The sequence below is a fragment of the Gouania willdenowi genome, chromosome 22, assembly GCF_900634775.1.
Source record: "Gouania willdenowi chromosome 22, fGouWil2.1, whole genome shotgun sequence".
Classification (NCBI taxonomy): Eukaryota; Metazoa; Chordata; class Actinopteri; order Blenniiformes; family Gobiesocidae; genus Gouania; species Gouania willdenowi.
Window position 1 is genome coordinate 9,160,720 of NC_041065.1, and position 19,057 is coordinate 9,179,776.

The 19,057-nt window shown below is 39.4% G+C and overlaps 2 gene segments (V, D, J or C); both read left to right on the top strand.

Annotated features, from left to right (window-relative positions):
- LOC114456123 (T-cell receptor beta-2 chain C region-like) overlaps window positions 1–19,057 on the top strand; it is a 297,915-nt gene that overhangs the window by 60,049 nt on the left and 218,809 nt on the right.
- On the top strand, window positions 1,481–6,810 carry LOC114456124 (Ig lambda chain C region-like). The segment is given in 5 exon segments: window positions 1,481–1,899; window positions 5,326–5,655; window positions 5,748–5,774; window positions 5,892–5,998; window positions 6,156–6,810. Coding segments are annotated over 5 exon segments (522 nt in total).

Sequence of the window (19,057 nt, forward strand, 5' to 3'; positions counted from 1 at the left end):
TTTTGACTGTGTTAATTGTTGACTTTTGAATAAAAGGTTAAACATAATATTTGATTCCTCTGATTCATTAAAGCTGTGACTATGGTGTAGATTTGCTGTTTGGATTCACTTTTCCCTGGTTTCACATTGATGAGTTTAGTCTAAAAACTTAGACATATTTCTCCTGTTAAAAGGAGTGGCACCCCGCAAAATTTGAAGTAATATTAATGATCATAATTAATATTCTTAATTATAAAATCCTTTAATAATAACTCATGTTCCTACACAGGTCAGATTTGTATATCAATCAATCAATCAATCAATCAATCTTTTATTTGTATAGCGCCAAATCATAACCAATGGTATCTCAAGACACTTTACAGTAGAGCAGTCTTAGGGACGGACTCTTCATTTTATGGATACACACATATGCATATATACGTTTATACACATACATTTGTATCCCACACCCAACATGAATTCATCATGGCGGCAAGGAAAACCTTCTGTTAAGCAGCAGGAACCTTGTGTGGATCCCATTCCTATGATGAACAGCCATCCACGTTATGCTGTGTTGGGTGTGTGCAGAGGAAAGGGTGGAGACAGAGTTGTTGAGACTCTGTAACTCCACACTGAGGATCCCACGGACCTGCAAGACAAAAGCCAGAAGGAGTACAGGAGCAAACACACAAGGGAAGAAGCAGACATAGAGGGAGTGTTAGAGAGAGGAATGGGACCCTCTCCGGTCCCTCTCTAACCTAAATGACCTCTCTCATATATACAGACCCTTTCCAAAAAAATAGAATATCATGGAATAGTTGTTTAATTTAAAGATTATAGATTTAGGGTCCACAATTTCAACGATTTCAAGAATTCATTTGTTTATTTTTACATAATTTGGGCTTCCAGCTCATAAAACCCACGAAAACAGGAATTAAAAAAAATTTGAATACTGTGAATAAATCACCATTTACTTCTCAGTTTTTCCAGAAAAAAATGAGGAGAAGAAGAACTGGACTGTTGGCAAGTGGCCCAATGTCCATTTTTACGATGAAAGTAAAGTGTGCCTTTCATTCGGGAATCAAGGTCCAAGGGTTTGGAGGAAGACGGGTGAGGAACAGAACCCAAGCTGCTTGAAGTCCAGTGTGAAATATCCACAGTCAGTCATGATTTGGGATGCAATGTTCTGTTCTGTAGATAAAAGTTACCTAAAGGTAAAAGTTATTACTTTCACCACCACATAATTTTTTATTTATTTTTTGGTATTAAATCTTGCCACGGTTCTCTTGCGTACAGTAAACATCTCATGTATAAACTTAAAGGGTAATAAATCCCTGCCTTCTGCTGAGCTGCCACTAGGAGGGAAATTAAAAAAAGCCTTGATTATGGGCGTTACTGCTGTAGCAGTAAGACACGCCCAGCTACTTTGAGTAACCGCCCCCTCCCCTTCGTCCCCGCACACACAGATTCAAAACCCATCACAACTGCTAGCTAACGAGCTAAACATGAGCGAGTCCGACAGTGTGGACACTTTTGCCACAAAGTGGTCATTTGAGGTGTCAATCCAACCAAGGAGGCGGGTGTTAGGCTTTATAGGAAAGGCGGGGCCAACAGTTAAAGTGATGACGCAGGGGTTTCAAGAGCTTACCATTCAACCAATAGCCAAATTCAGTTGTAATAGCCGGCGTTCAACCCTCAGTGGTCAGAAATGACACGACGAAGAACATATGGATTATGTTCAATGAAACAGAAATAAAAAAAATATCACAAAATATTATAATTTACTCAGTAATGGTTGGATGTAGAAATGCAACTAATTACTTCACTTCTTTTAAAACGTAACGTGATTACTTGTAATCTGTTACTTTCACCTCTGAATCTAAAGGATGAGGCAGGGCTTCAGTGTTTGGATGAAAAAAGGTGACCAGAAAAGCTCTCACTCTGACGTATTTTGTACTAAAACAGTGTGACACCAGTTTCCTCTACCCTTTGTTGATGCTTCTTCGCTATGACAGAAATAGCAGCGGGTAGATTAGAGTCAGCCTGCACAGCTGCTCTCAGATGGAGGCTGAGATACGGAGAACCCGTGTGAAGGAAGAGAGACAAAGTACGTTTTTGTGTAATGTTTTATCATTGTGGGGACAGTCAGCCACGGTGATACAAACCCATAGAGACGCTGTACAAAAACCTCCTCTTTGGTAAACCTCCTGTTTAGACTTCCACATGCAGTCAGGGAGGCTTGTTGGAGTGAAAAGTTATAATATGAGGGTTTCTAGGATGGGGGGACCTGCTGGCAAAGCAAAACATTTGTCCATTAACCAAACTCAGCTGGATTACTGCTTTAAAAGGATCATTTTTAATGCAAAGGAGCATTTGGACATTTATTCACTCGATTTGACACCTAAACTACACATGGATTTAATTTGGCTGGACCTGCATGTTTGAACTCTAGTTTTCCTCTGGATTATTTGCTTGTGTCTGACAAAGAAGGAATCAAAGTGTTTTATATCTTTTTAGTGAAGTGTCTGTCAGTGTGATTATGGATCAGTGGCATACTTTGGAAAAGGAACAAAACTCACTGTTTTGGGTAAGTCAGTGCTCTCTCCCATCAGTTTGTGTTAAAATGATCTAAATGTTGTTTTATAACATAAACAACAATTTGCTGTGATAAGAAATGCCATATTTAGCAAAGTTCCCAACACTGTGAGCTATACTCAACCTGCTTACTTCGGCCAAGGAACCAGACTGACCGTTTTAGGTAATTATTGTTTTAATGCTGTAATATTATACGGTCTTTCTATTTTAGACAGTGTTGGAATTATCAAATGATTAATCAGCATAAATCCATGCTCAGTCCTCCTGCACTGTGACTATCTAACCAAAGCATTATTTAGAAAAGGAATCAAACTGACTGTTCTAGGTAAAATATTTACTTTAATACATTGTAATATAATTTCATCAGTACATTCATGAGCTTAGTGTGAGAATTCTTAAAAGTAATCGTCGTAGACAGGTTTCATTCATTATACTTCTACACTGTGACACCTATCCAGCATACTTTGGACAAGGAACCAAACTGACTGTTCTAGGTAAATATTTGCTTTAATACGTTCTAATAATAACATCTCCATTTAGTCATAGCATTAGTTAGCTTAGTGTGATTTTATTTTTAAAGATAACACTGGTAAACAGGTTTCATTCATTATACTTCTACACTGTGACACCTCTAATCCAGCATACTTTGGACAAGGAACTAAACTTACTGTTTTAGGTAAGTGAGAACAATACAAGTAAAAAAAAGGAGAAAAAAAAAGAATAGTTTGACCTCTGGTAGTTTTTTGTTTCTTATTTTGCATGTTTTAAAAGAATCAAGTTAAAATGGGTGTTTTGGGTAAGTATATGTTTGAGGGAAATTCTGTAATAATGCTTGACGGATACAGTAATATGATTAAACATCAAGGCTGTATCGTAGGTTGTTTGAGTATTGATTTGGTGAACTGTGAGCTGGTCTGATGTAGCTTACTTTGGTGGAGGAACGAAACTAAGTGTTTTAGGTAAGACGCATTCAACTTTAAATCAATGCTGTTTAAAAGTTTGCAATAATAACAGAAAAAATCACACAACGAATCCTAATCTATTGTTTGCAAACTCACTGCCTTTTGTTGTTAACCTTGAATACTGTAAGTACAAATCTTATTTTGGCCTGGGTACAAAACTGTCTATTTAGTAAGTTTAACAACCAGTTTCATTGTTACAATATATCAATAAAACTGATATATTGAAGCCTTAAAAAATATTTTTTTTGTACAAATCTGTTTGAGTGAAAATCTCCACTTGATAAGTGTCTTATATTATTCCTTTGGAAATCTGGAAGACAATCTCTAAAGCAAAGAGAAAAGTTTTATTTTAAGCAAGGAGCAAATGTCATGTTATTGTTGCAGAAGCCCTTCATGAAGTAAGAAAATTTGTAATTAAATATCATATGTCAAAACGTTAAATTTATTTTAGGATGTAGATTACAACAACACAAAATCTTTACACAGCAAAGTCTGTCGGGATCAAAGTCTTTTCACAGACAGAGAATGTTAAACACAGGTGTATTTTAAACCAGCTGAAAGTCTCTGTGCTCCTATAGTGAGGCATACTTTGGAGCTGGAAGTAAACTCACTGTTTTAGGTAAGAAAATACCATCCAAAAACCAGAGATATTTGGTTTTCAGTTTTATTTGGTAGATTTACATTTTCAAGAAATATGTTGAACATTCACAATATATATTTAACCTGTCATAGACAGAATTTAAATCAGGAGTACGGTAACTTAAATGTGTTTACTATGACAAACAGCTCAGATTAAGTTTGAGTCTTTAACAAAAGATCTGTTTGCTAGTCAGAATACTTGTAATAATGATGTATTATGATGAGTTTAAATGGGAAAAACAAGGAGTTTTTCTTACAAACAACTGGGTGGTGTAAATGGTGCCTTTAAGTTCACCTCTAGTTTGACTGTATTTAAGTTTTAATTTTGTGCATACTGCAGTTTGATACAGTGAAAACACGTCAGTTTATTTAAATTGATCACAGCTGTAAATAGGTATATATTAAAAAGATAATTGTGCTTTACTGTAATACTGTGATCTGATTGGTTTCCTGTATAAATAGAATAATGGACTCCAGATAACTATAAAATGTGAAGTGAAATCATGACCTTAACTCTTAGAAATTGATGGAATATAATTTTACATCAATTAATAATTTAAGGGAAATAGAATTCTTGAGGATACCTTCTCATAATACAAAATACACCTCTAAATACCAGTACTGTAGTTTTCAGTGTAAAATGACATTCAGGTAAAAAATACATTTATAAAGCTGAGATAAAAAATAAATAAATAAATAAATAAAAACGCTTATAAAGAAATGGTTTAAAAAGCCCTGACAGACTGTATCTGGCTGTTGAATTGCAAATGGTATTTAGGAGAAATTTTCAGCACGAAAAAATACTGTCAGCAAGGACAACAAGGACATTTTGTCTTTTACTTTCTCAAAATATGAAAGTCACACTTTATAATTCAGATCTAAAAGCTTAATTTAATTATCAAATAAGATAAATCTTATCTTTTGACAATGGGCATATATAACTAAATTAGTTTTTTATTGTGTCTTGCCTCATCAATGAAGTATTCTTATCACATGAAAAAAGCAGTACAGGGAACAATTCTAAGGGATATTTGAAGAAAACAATTCAGAATTTTAAGACAATTGAAAATGTTATCACTGTTTTTTATGTGTTTACACTAAATTAACTCTTTCTGCTTTGATTCTGTGACATATTTACATTACTTTGCAGAAACAGGACGTGAACCCATCCCACCCACTGTAAAGCTATTCAAACCATCAGCAAAAGAAGGTGACAGGACCAATAAAAAGACCCTAGTTTGTTTGGCCTCTAACTTCTACCCAGACCACGTCAGTGTGATTTGGTCCATCAATGGAAATAGACATGAAGGTTCTACGGATTCTGCTGCTCAGCTAGATGGAAGCTTCTACAGGATCACCAGCAGACTGACAGTCAATGCTGAACAGTGGCACAACCCGGACAACAGTTTTAAATGTGAGGTCAACTTTTTTAATGGAGAAACCACCATTACACATCAGAAAACGCTCAAAGGCGTTAAAGGTACGTGTGCTTTTGTACAATTATAAGCAATGTTTTCTGAATCTTTACATAGTGGGAACAATTTCTGAGTTTCTTTTTGGTCTCAATTGCAGGTAACACAACGGTAATCATGAAAAGAGGTGAATAATTTGTCTTCATAGATTATTAAAGTTGTTGCATGGCTAGGTTTGATCCTGGAAAGCTACGTTCTGTGTTTATCTGAATTTTAAAAAATGTTTTCTATCAATTCTCTGCAGAAAATCTTTTAAGGATCACTCAAAATGCCAAACTCTCCTATATCATTTTCATCACCAAGAGCTGTGTCTATGGAGCATTTGTCACATTTCTGGTGTGGAAGTTTCACGTATGTTGAGCACAGTTTTCCTTTTCTAATCCAACATTACCTTCAATATGTTACGTGCAGAGTATATGTGCTGACACAGCATTTATATTTATACCCAACATGTTAGGAAAAAAGGTTCCTCACATTGACATGCAACTGTTTCATTTGTGTGTTACAGGCATCTGCAGGAAAACAAAAGTGAAGCTGGAGAAAACAAACAGAAATTGGTGTTTGTAAAGAAGATCATATTCACTCTCTCATATATTCTGCAAAACCCAGTTTTTTATGAAATGAATGAATTAGCTACTAAACAAGCATCACAAGATCTCATTTAGTAGAAATATCTTGTTTAATGAATTTAAAATGGCTTTTGTTGTGAGGTGTATTATGTTCCTCTTTAATTGTGCTTATTAAAGGTTTATACTCTTTCTGAATAAAGAATTGACTCTAGCCAAATGCATATGAGTGTCCACTGATATTTACTCAGTCTGTGTATACAAGACCTATAAGGAAGATCTTTAGTGTGGAGATGATTCTGTAAACAAGATACCAGATGTATAACGTGTATTCTTCAAGTTTATATACACTATATCTGCCGATACCGGACAGGCTTGTAATTTAGTCCAAGTTTCGAGCAAGAAGATCCCTTATTTGGTGATGAGCTCATGTTAAAGATTAATACGATATGTTGGATGACATACCTCTGAAGCATATACGCTTTTGCCTTCCCTGACCAGCCTCAGAGTTGGCATTGATCCAGCTGCAGCTCTCAGCAGGTCATTTTTTACCTGTTCAGGACTCAGATTGTATAATAAATGTCATATTATTTGCAACTCAGTTGTCCTGAAGACTTATTTTACACCACCTATTTGTTATTACCCTCCACACAACAAGATAGAACTTGCATTTTGATCTTCTTAATCATTTGTGCTGCTCACATATTTTAACTTCAGTATAATCACGTTTATCATTGAATATATAATTAAAAATAAAAAAAAATAAAAAGAGGTTCTAAGAATATATCTAGATGTTCCACTTCTACAATGACTGCTTCTCATTTTACAAAGAAGGTCAAAGCAGTTGTTAGCAACAGGTTCTACATACATGCAGAGAATTAAGCAAAAACAGCAGAATGCAGGATGTGGTGAGAACGCTGCCTGCACAAACGTCACACTTAACCACAACCTCGAGCGCCTACACATCTGCACACCCCTGCACATCCGCAAAGTGTGTTTGAAACCCATGACTGTGGCATTTGTCACGAAACAGATGTTTACTGTAATCAAATTTGTTTTAAAATGACATTTAGTAAATTAATTTATCTACTGGCTCTTTTAATTCTTATTTATGTTTAAAAAATATATGTATTTAGATCCTCTAATGGGATATAAAAGGAAACATGTGCTGCACATTGTTCATTAAATGTATTGTAAGGTTTTAACATTCAATTCAAACACACTTGACTAAAGTTGCTGATACGTTGCTATTTTGTGAAACGATATAGAGAATACATAGACAATAATAAAAAATATTCTGTTACATTGTTATGGCAGGTTAAACCAACTGTTTTTATTGTGAACATTCAAGTTTCAGAGAAGGGCCTGTCTTCACTCACAACTACACAACTATGTGTAGCATTGCACTAGCACGTTCTATTGTGCTATATCATAGTTGCAGTAGGAATTTGTGTCAAAGAGGATTTCTAAATTCAGAATTTAGATCAAATTATATGAAGCCATTCCTAGTTTACTCAGGGTACCACACACTGGACCAATTGGCAGTTGATCATGTGACTTAGGCTACACATTGAGACAGTTATTCAGCCATAAACCTCAGGAATAACTGGCTTACGGCGGCCAAATGTTCATAACAATTGTCGCTTTTTGATTCTTCAATGTTTTTCTTTCTTGTGACTGTGAAGCAGAATTTACCAAGAGTTGGATTGTTCGCCCACTAACAGGAAACGTGAGCTGGGATTAGACCATGATGAGACAGGTTAGCTTTACCATACTCATAATGTGTTGTTGCAATAGTAAACCTACTAAGAGAGTTCTAATTACCAAATCTGAGATGAGAGAACAAACAAACACACACTTAAAAAACAAAACATGGCCGAGCCAATGTTAGAAGAAGTTTGACTGAAATCCTTCAACAAAAGCCAGTAGACATCACAGTTTCAGCAGAATGAAGAGAAATAAAGAATGGAATGATTGATGTTCTAGGAACGCCACACAGTAAATACCCATGAGTTGTACAGTATATAGCCCCTGATTTAGGTAACCAGGCAAATGTTAAAGCTGTAGTTTGTAGAATCCTCCCTACGCTCCATTTTGAAACCGAAACTGAAACTTAGCCTTTCTTATCGGTGTCTTTTGTGAACGCTCTTAGCATCTTTTTTTCTCAATAGTGACATAGTGACAAGTGTAGAGACTTTATCTTGTGTTATTGGAGATTGTTCTGATGTTTTAAAGACTGACATGAATAAATCAGAATCAGAATGTTTTATTGCCATTGTTGATGAACAGAATTCACAACTAGGAATTTTCTTTGGCTTACAGGTGCTTAAAAAAGGTGCAATAGCAAACAATAGAAGACAATAGATTAATCAAAAATAAAATAAGATTAAGGAATACAATAATACGTTCTTGATTATAATATATATAATAAACATGTCAGTGCAGGTTATTAAGAACATGATTTATAAAGTGACCCAGATTATAGCAGATTATAAAGTGTCACGTTTGTAGAGAATGTATCACTTTAGTTACTGGCCTGAGCAGCGGCTGTTGCCGTCAGCTCGTCCCCACCACAAGCTCTCACGAGCGGCTGTGATCTCAGCAGCCGCTCAGGGCAGAGTGACATCCATAACTCCGCATCCACACTGTAAAATGAATTCCCCTTAAATAAGCTTCTCTTGGTTTACACACAATTTATCCCATCTGTAGGAAACAAACCACATCAAGCGTAAAGCCTCCCCTTTTGCTAGCAAGAATTAACCAAGGAGCCTGTTTTTGTGTTATCACGAACTGTGTAAACACAACTGCCCCCGTAACTCTGAGATGCAGAACTAACCCCACTATGTGGTCTGTGAACTCAATACCGGAGCCGCTAAGACTGAACCAGCTATTTGAAGTACGTAGTATGAACCCTTCTTTTACGACTCCCCTTCCGGCCAAACAAAAGGACCAGAGAATCCAAGGACAGTTTTCCCCTATATTACCTCCCTGCGACATTTATGATCAAAAGAAGAACATCCCTCTTCTCCCCCTTATCAAACAGATACTGTGGGATGCTATAAGTTCAAAGAACGGTCCCAATGCCCTCTGACCCCCTGTGGTGAGACGTCACAGGAGAACACTGTCCAGGCACCTAGCTGAGAGATCTCCACGGGAAGAAAGGAGAACAAAGAAATTGTATTATGTTTGAAAGTTACAAACGAAAACATTTTTGGAATGATTTCTACAGAAATTGAAATTGCAAATATTGTCTGTTCGATCACACTCGTTTCATGTAACGCAATAACCAACAGAATGCTATTTTAAAGTGTTTATCATTTAAAAGTGCTTAAAAATACCAGAAAACATCACAAAAGTTAGTTTGAGGTATCTACGGCAACCATATAGTTAAGAGGAGGCATAACATGATTTTTGATATTTATGTCTATGAGTAATTACAGGTAAAATGCATTAATTAATTCCTAAAGTGATTCTAGGATATTTTCCAGTCATGTTTGGTATCAAACCCTTTCGTAATTCATGATATTTCAGGATATGATGTTGAAAAGATGTTTTGAAATATGTGGAATTAATTATTAGGCATTCTTTTATGTTTAGAATCATCCCTTGTCATCTGTCTCTGTCTTACACTTACACACACCCAAGACACACCCACAAGCTGAAAGCAGAGACATTGACCAATCACCGACATGATCACAGAAGGATCCACCCAGACGCCTCCTCCAAAAGGCGTCGCCAAACGCCCTTTAAAAAAAGACGCGCGACCAGAAACAACAGTTTTGGACGCGGGCGTTCATGCTCACCCGTCTTCCCTCATGTTTCCAGTCTTTCATTTCATTTTTATTTTTAGTTGAAACAGTTAGATTTTGTAATCAACAGCTGCTTGGTTCGGACGAATTCCGCACCCAGTGACGTGCGTAACAGCCGTAAGGAAGCCCGGCCCGCGACCCTTGGGGTTAGCCAAGAGCCATTATCGAAGCCAGCTGCGAAGGCCTAACCGCCCGGATCGGCTGAAGGGGCTACACTCTGTTGAACCGAAACAGAACCAACGGTGGCACGTCCTGCTACATTGCTTCAACAGCACCTCCAGGTCCAGCCTGACCTCACCTCCAAGGTACAAGAATGAACTTTCATCAGCAACTTCATCCACAATAGATCACATACATATTTCCATAACTACAAACTTACACGCATTAACAACTTGCTACACACACAGTACATCTCATTCATGTTTGTTCGTCTCCCCCTTGTCCGTCCTCCTCTCTTTGTTATGAGCTCTCTTTATTTTATTCTCTGATTTTATGATCTTATTATTGAATATGTCTCCTGCATTTTTATTCAATATTTAGTAGATTAGCCTCCTCCTAGATTAGTGATTTCACTTTATTACGTATAATCCTCACTTTTATTAGCCTAGAAATGCATTTTATCATGATTTAATTATCCCATTTCAATTGATATTTTGACTGTGTTAATTGTTGACTTTTGAATAAAAGGTTAAACATAATATTTGATTCCTCTGATTTATTAAAGCTGTGATGATGGTGTAGATGTCTGGTAGAATTCACTTTTCCCTGGTTTCACATTGATGAGTTTAGTCTAAAAACTTAGACATATTTCTCCTGTTAAAAGGAGTGGCACCCCGCAAATTTGAAGTAATATTAATAATCATAATTAATATTCTTAGTTATATAACCCATTAATAATAACTCATCTCATCTTCCTACATAATTTCTGGCACCTCCAGATGGGACCAGCTGAAGCCATAAACACAGCGTTAGTGAATAATCATTGGAATCAAAAGCCGGTCTAAAAACTGAACACTTGTGTTGCCAGATTGGTTCGGAAGCCGCTGCGCCCCGACCAATGTTGTATTCTAAGCAAAGCCGCCGCGCTAATGCTTAGAAACTGAATAAATAAGACCGCCGTGTCTCTGTGTTTAAAGCGCTAATGTTATGAAAGGCCGCCGCGCCAAAAGAAAAAGTTAAAATTAATCACTGCGCCGTCAGTGACTGTGACGTCAGAGGTAAACAGTAAGTTGCCAGAACCGGGAAAACCCCGTATAAAAGAAAAAGATACGCAGACAGTGCAAACTAGGACTTTGCTACCCCGAAGAGCTCTGAAACTCTGGTATCTACAGACGCAAACAAAGAGTAAGTCGTCTGAATCTTCCGTTCCTTAAAACGGACAAGCTATCGTTGTATTAGCTCATGTTAGCTCATTGTGGTTGGAACACGTGGGTAACGCTCCGGAAACCGGAAGCAAGTGTGTCAAGCCACCGTGCACACACAAAGACAGGCCTTCCTGTCCCTTTTTGAGACGCGACTGCCCCTCGTGGCGAGCTCGCGAATAACAGGCTAACGAGAGCCTCAGCATAGCAGCAGAAGCTTGCTATTAAGCGGTTAGCATCCGGCTAAACCAACGCGCCCAGTGAGGCTTTAAACACATCTAAGTTACAGCGTGTCTTTAGACACGTTTTGCTTGACAACTGTGCATCGATACAGCTGTCTTTACCGTCACTTTGCTGAAATCGTGTGGTTTTAAATGTGCTCGATTTGATTTTGTCATCTCTCAGAAAAGCACGCGCGCACGCACGCGCACGCACACACAAGGCCCATAACTAAACGGAAGTTAAGCCATTAAAAGGGTAATCTTATTAAAACTAAGGTAACTCATTTAAATACAAGTGACGCACTAAAATCAAGGTTTAACAAGATTTAAACCAATTTGAAAAATAATTAAACTAAAACAGTTTAAATAAATAAACTAATGATTAAAGTAAAATACACATTTTACTAAATGATTAATCCAGTGTGATTAAAATCAAATCAATTTGATTAAAAACAATTAAATTGAATAGGAAGTTAATTAAATGAAAGCAACTAATTTAAGAAGGATTTATTAATTAAAATAAGTTTAATAAAGTTAAACCAGTTTTAATTAAGGTAATTAAATTCAACACAACCGAATTTAAACACAAACCATTCTTAAAAATCAACCTAAAGGAAATTACAACTGAAATAAAAACTGATAAATTAAAACAGAATTTAATTAATTAAAATTAACATTTATTGATTACAATAAATTCAATAGGATTTGGATTAAATTTCAAAAAAAAAAAAAAAAAAAATTTTTTTTTTTTTTTTTTCTCTTCTTTTTCCAATTGATTAATCACCTGATTAATCTAAGGAAACTGAATCAAGGTAAAGCTAATTTAAACTAAAGTTTAAATTAATTGAGGAAAACATTTATTGATTAAAATAAATTCAATAGGATTTGAATTTAATTTCAATAAAAACATTTTTTCCAATTGATTAAAAACACCTGATTAATCTAAGGAAACTGAATCAAGGTAAAGCTAATTTAAACGAAAGTTTAAATTAATTGAGGAAAAACATTTATTGATTAAAATAAATTCAATAAGATTTGAATTTAATTTCAATAAAAACTTTTTTTAATTGATTAAAAATACCTGTTGATTAATTCAACGAAATTGAATTAAAGTAAAGTTAATTTAAATAAAAGTCTTAAATCAGTAAGAACAAGTCTTAAATGAGTAAGAACAATTGTTTAAATTAAACAAACCACACCAAACTTTTCAAGTTTACCACTCAGTTTTTATTTACCAAACAGTGAATTGCTAAGAACAAACGAAATAAGATAAAACAATTTACTACCATTGTAATTTTTAAACTTTGTTTGAAAAATTATTTGAAATTTTGAAATTCTTTAGAGTTCTTCGTACGATTTTGATCCACAACAAATCAACATGTCGGTCTCCTCTGAAGACCATCCAGCCGAGAACTTAGAATTCCTCCTAACAGAAATCTTAGGGGATGGAAAATCCACAATTGATGCCAAAATCCGAGAATCTCCCCCTCAAGAATTAGGAGACCTTGTGGCCGATTGCGTCACTGCAGCCGTTTCAAAAAAGCTGAAAGATAAGGAGCTGGTTAAACAGCTTGGCTTTGTAATATCAGCATTCTCCGCCCAGTTAAAATACGAACAGAATCGAGTTAAAACCCTCGAGAGCGAACGCGACGCTCAACTCGAAACCATCGAGGAACGCGAAGCCCGCTGCGCGAACCTCACGGTCCAGTATGACGAAACACGTGAAGAAAATGGACTGCTCCAAATGCGTGTGACTTACCTAGAAGAAGCGGAAGATCAGGTTAATCAATTAATCACTGAGAATAAAGAATTAGAAAAATCCAAAGTGCTACTCGGAGACAAAATACGCGTTCTCGAACATGAGTTCGACACCACAACCCGAGAATTAGACGCCCAACTACACGAGTCAAATGATGGGAAGAAACTCCTCCTTGAGGCAGAAGGGGCGATCAAAGCCTCAAGGGCCAAAACTAAACTGCTTTCTAAGGAATTAGACGCAAAACGAGAGAGGGTTAATGATTTATTACAACAAGTAGCTGACGGTAAAGTAGCTACTGCTAAGGTTCAACGACAATTGAACCTCACCAGGAGAGAGCTCCGAGACGCAAGACGTGAGCTCGGGCATGCTCTCTCATCATTGTCAATGTCGGAGGCCGATGGCGATCTTGACTCCGACGGCGAAGACGCAACTCGACAAGTCCTGCGCACAACCGACCCACCGGTACGTCCGCGTCACTTAAGGAGACCCAGGGATGCCTCCGCGGACCCTCCTATTGACGGCGGACCGACGCCCGCCAAGCCCTCTAATAGCAATCGACCGTCCAACCGCGACCTGGATAAAATCGCCAGAAACATTCCGAGATTTGAACCAAAGTTCGACGAACCCCAAAATGCTAGAGCATTTTTGAGAGACATTGATTTTTATCTAAAAAGTTATCCAATGGCTAATGTTGAAGATAAAATCTACCTAATCAAAGCAACCTCGAGCAGGCTTGTTAATGATTTCATTGAACGTCAACTACCTCAGGTCAGAAATGATTACACAACACTGTGCCGCCTCATGGTGGATGAATTTTCTGATGCACTTCATCAAACAGGTTTCGACTATGCCCACACCGTTAAACAGGGGAAAAACGAATCACCCCAACAATATTACCACACCTTGCTACAGGCATACTTTGGTAATCGCAACGACCCAGGTATGGAAGAAGAAGAGCAGTTCAAAAAACTGTTCCTCAGAAACCTTCACCACAGCACGAGCACCCATCTCGGCGTCGCGGCAGATCCCTATACCATGTCCAGTAAGAAACTTCGCGATCTTGCAATCAGAGGCTTCCTCTTGTACAAACAAAATTCGGCAAAATCCACACCTCGCGAAATGTTCACGATAAAGAATAACTCTCACTTGCTGCAATTGGAAGGCACAAAAAAGACACCCGACAGTCCTCAAATGCCTCCACCGCAAGCACCACAGACCTCTCCGCGGTACAACCAGCAACCGTACCATGGAATAAAGCCAAAACAATACCAAGATAACACCGATTATCGAGAATATGCGCCAAAACAAAACTTTCGGCACCAAAATTCTCGCCCTAACTCACACCACCAAGATCGCCGACCGCGACCACCGTGGTATGATTACGACCGTTCTGACCAGTGGAAAAGACACAACAACGACCGCCGAACACCTCCACTCAGAAACAAACACTCAAAACCTTGGTATCACAAAAATATTCAAAGGTCATACGACCAGCAGCCAAACAGATCAAGATCAGACGATGAATCTAATGAAATAGAAAGTTTAGAAATTAGGTTATCTAACCAAATCACTAAAGAAATGGCATCCATCAAGAAAATGTTCGAACAAATGATAGATGACAAAATCAATAGAAAGCAAAAACGATCAAAATGCAAAGATGACGATAATTCGCCTAGTGCTGTCTTGCTGGTGCAAACACATGCACCAAACCACCGTTTTTCCAATGGACATCAGTCCATTGAGGGTGAACCACCAATTCACCAATTCTTGTGTGACCTCTACGAAAGAGGAATCGCCCGAAAGTTTTATATATCAGCCACTTTTGAAGGTGTGCTTACCAATGAAGCCTTACTTGACACTGGAGCAGACATATCCCTCATGTCCGCCCAACTGTTCAATGAGCTGCGCAGCCTAGCCAAGGAGACCAACCTAAGTTTGATACTCCAAGACTGCCACATGGACATTGAACCTTATGGCGACAACGCCACCGTTATCACGAAGAAGGCTCTCGTACAAGTCACCATAGGGCACCTGACCCTGGTGCACCCGTTTTAAAACTCAGACCACAACCAGATTCCTCTTCTCATAGGTATCGATCTGCTCAACCGATTTGAGCCCCTGATCGACTTTCAAAACCTGAAAATCTGGGCACAAGTCAGGCAACCACTGCCGCTGCAGCATGACTCACTCGACGGAGTTCAGTGCTACCAACTGAACCACTCTCGGGCTCTAAAGGAGACCCCCAGCCGGTCTCCGGCCCAAATGCGTCCGGCTACTAAAACCGTAGACCGTACTCTAACGACCAAAAGTACCTCCCTGTGCGCGTTAACCAACAACCCCCTCGCTACCGATGGTCTTGCGTTTCAGAACCGACACATCAACGATGCTCTCGCCAAAGAAAGGGCGCTATCAGGAACACCCTGGTCCTTTGACCCCACCCAGCTCGCTGAGCCCCACCCGTTGTCAGTGAATGCTATTACGCGCTCTCGTGCGGCTGCCGAGACCGACGCCCCATCGTCTTCGCGGGTCATCGCACCGGTAAAACCCACTTTCACCGACAATGACCCAATAACGTTAAAAGTCTCCTCGGACTTTGCCTCCACACCCAGCCATCTGTTCGCTGCCCGTCGCTCATTACAGACAGTCAAGGGCACCTTGGTCCATGTTTCTGCAGACTCCCAAACGCATGCGTTCGTTGTCCCACAGAACCAAAGGGGGGTGATATTGGCACATGCCCATGACATGCCCTACGCCAGACACAGAGGAGTCAAAACCAAAACCAAGCTAACACCGCTACCGCTTACACCACCCACCAATACACGACCGATCTTGAGAACCACCTCCGAGCTACGTTCGCGTTTGCTCAAAAACACCTCAAAGAGAGCGCGAAGGGCCGTAAAACCTACTACGACCAAAAAGCCTCACAAGAGGAACTACAGGTGGGAGACCGCGTCTGGTATTATAGCGTTGCTCCGCCCGCCGGCAAAACCAATCATCATGCAACCAAATTGAAAAAATAAATAAATAAATAGAAGAAATTTCTTCCCAAATGAACAGGACCCTACCTGGTCACCGATAAACTGTCTCCAGTGGTGTACCAAATAAAGATTCCGAGCACAAAAACCGAACCAAAGCTCAAATGGGTCCACCGAAAACCAAATTAAGCTATACAGAACACCAAAATCAACAGACAAGCCATCAATCGCGAGCTGAATAAACCCTACGAGCCGAAAGATAGCATTCCTAATTAACCTACCAGTCGTCACGTTCAATAACATCTACCACCTCAAGGACGACATAAACTCAGACCTAGGAACTAGAATCCACTACGCTATCTGGTCCCACCGAGGACACACCCGAGGGTCAGGATTTAACCGTGCTGGTTGATCCGTAAACTTCCAATCAGCCATCCCATTGATCAGGCCCCAGACATTAGCATATCTAACACCCTGTAACTGAGACCACCAACTCGTCTCATTATATAGGCACAGGCCAAATTTAGTTAGAGCAAAAGAAAGCTCTTCTTTTTCTCTCATTTAGTTTAAGCTCCCTTAGGGACTTACCTTTGTGTGTTTAGATTTGATTCTTTTACACCCTGCATGCTTTGTCTTTGTCTTATTGATGTGCACCAGGAGTAACTGACCAATACCACGCTATCTATGTGTTATGTGTACACTTTGATGTTACCCCATCCTGCTGATCCCAAATTACATGTTCGCACCGAGCATTGTTGAGGGACACATAGCAACATATAGTACACACACCTAGTCTGCCTCCTGGTCTACGGGTGCCCACTGCCAAGCGGCACCTCAGAATCGACTCCATGGTCGCCCAACTCCTACCTCCATGGCCCACGGGCATTAACACCAGGCAATGCTCCAACGCCAGCCACCAGGGGCTCCAGGCTTCAACCTCCGGGGCTCCAGGCTTCAACCTCCGGGGCTCCAGCCTTCAACCTCCAGGGGCTCCAGCCTTCAACCTCCAGGGGCTCCAGCCTTCAACCTCCAGGGGCTCCAGCCTTCAACCTCCCGGGCTCCAGCCTTCAACCTTCCGGGCTCCAGCCTTCAACCTCCCGGGCTCCAGCCTTCAACCTCCAGGGGCTCCAGCCTTCAACCTCCAGGGGCTCCAGCCTTCAACCTCCAGGGGCTCCAGTCTTCAACCACCAGGGCTCCAGTCTTCAACCTCCGGGGCTCCAGCCTCAACCACCAGGGGCTCTAGCTTCAACCTCCCAGCGTTGCCTCCAGTATTGACTTCCTGGCAATGCTGCTCATCTCAACGTCAAGGTGAGAGTGATTTCCCTACCCTACAGGGGGAAACACCTCCAAGTTCCAACAAGGACGTTGGACTTTTGTCACTCCTGAACTTTCGTCAGGGTGTGTGAGGACCTCAACACACCTTTACCTGTTTCTAGTTGTCGTCAACTTGAAGGTTCGTTCCCTCTTTTGTTTCCTCAAAAGAACTATTTGATAAGAGCTTCAAAGCATTGAAACCTTATCAACAGGGGGATTATGTAGGAAACAAACCACATCAAGCGTAAAGCCTCCCCTTTTGCTAGCAAGAATTAACCAAGGAGCCTGTTTTTGTGTTATCACGAACTGTGTAAACACAACTGCCCCCGTAACTCTGAGATGCAGAACTAACCCCACTATGTGGTCTGTGAACTCAATACCGGAGCCGCTAAGACTGAACCAGCTATTTGAAGTACGTAGTATGAACCCTTCTTTTACGACTCCCCTTCCGGCCAAACAAAAGGACCAGAGAATCCAAGGACAGTTTTCCCCTATATTACCTCCCTGCGACATTTATGATCAAAAGAAGAACATCCCTCTTCTCCCCCTTATCAAACAGATACTGTGGGATGCTATAAGTTCAAAGAACGGTCCCAATGCCCTCTGACCCCCTGTGGTGAGACGTCACAGGAGAACACTGTCCAGGCACCTAGCTGAGAGATCTCCACGGGAAGAAAGGAGAACAAAGAAATTGTATTATGTTTGAAAGTTACAAACGAAAACATTTTTGGAATGATTTCTACAGAAATTGAAATTGCAAATATTGTCTGTTCGATCACACTCGTTTCATGTAACGCAATAACCAACAGAATGCTATTTTAAAGTGTTTATCATTTAAAAGTGCTTAAAAATACCAGAAAACATCACAAACATTAGTTTGAGGTATCTACGGCAACCATATAGTTAAGAGGAGGCATAACATGATTTTTGATATTTATGTCTATGAGTAATTACAGGTAAAATGCATTAATTAATTCCTAAAGTGATTCTAGGATATTTTCCAGTCATGTTTGGTATCAAACCCTTTCGTAATTCATGATATTTCAGGATATGATGTTGAAAAGATGTTTTGAAATATGTGGAATTAATTATTAGGCATTCTTTTATGTTTAGAATCATCCCTTGTCATCTGTCTCTGTCTTACACTTACACACACCCAAGACACACCCACAAGCTGAAAGCAGAGACATTGACCAATCACCGACATGATCACAGAAGGATCCACCCAGACGCCTCCTCCAAAAGGCGTCGCCAAACGCCCTTTAAAAAAAGACGCGCGACCAGAAACAACAGTTTTGGACGCGGGCGTTCATGCTCACCCGTCTTCCCTCATGTTTCCAGTCTTTCATTTCATTTTTATTTTTAGTTGAAACAGTTAGATTTTGTAATCAACAGCTGCTTGGTT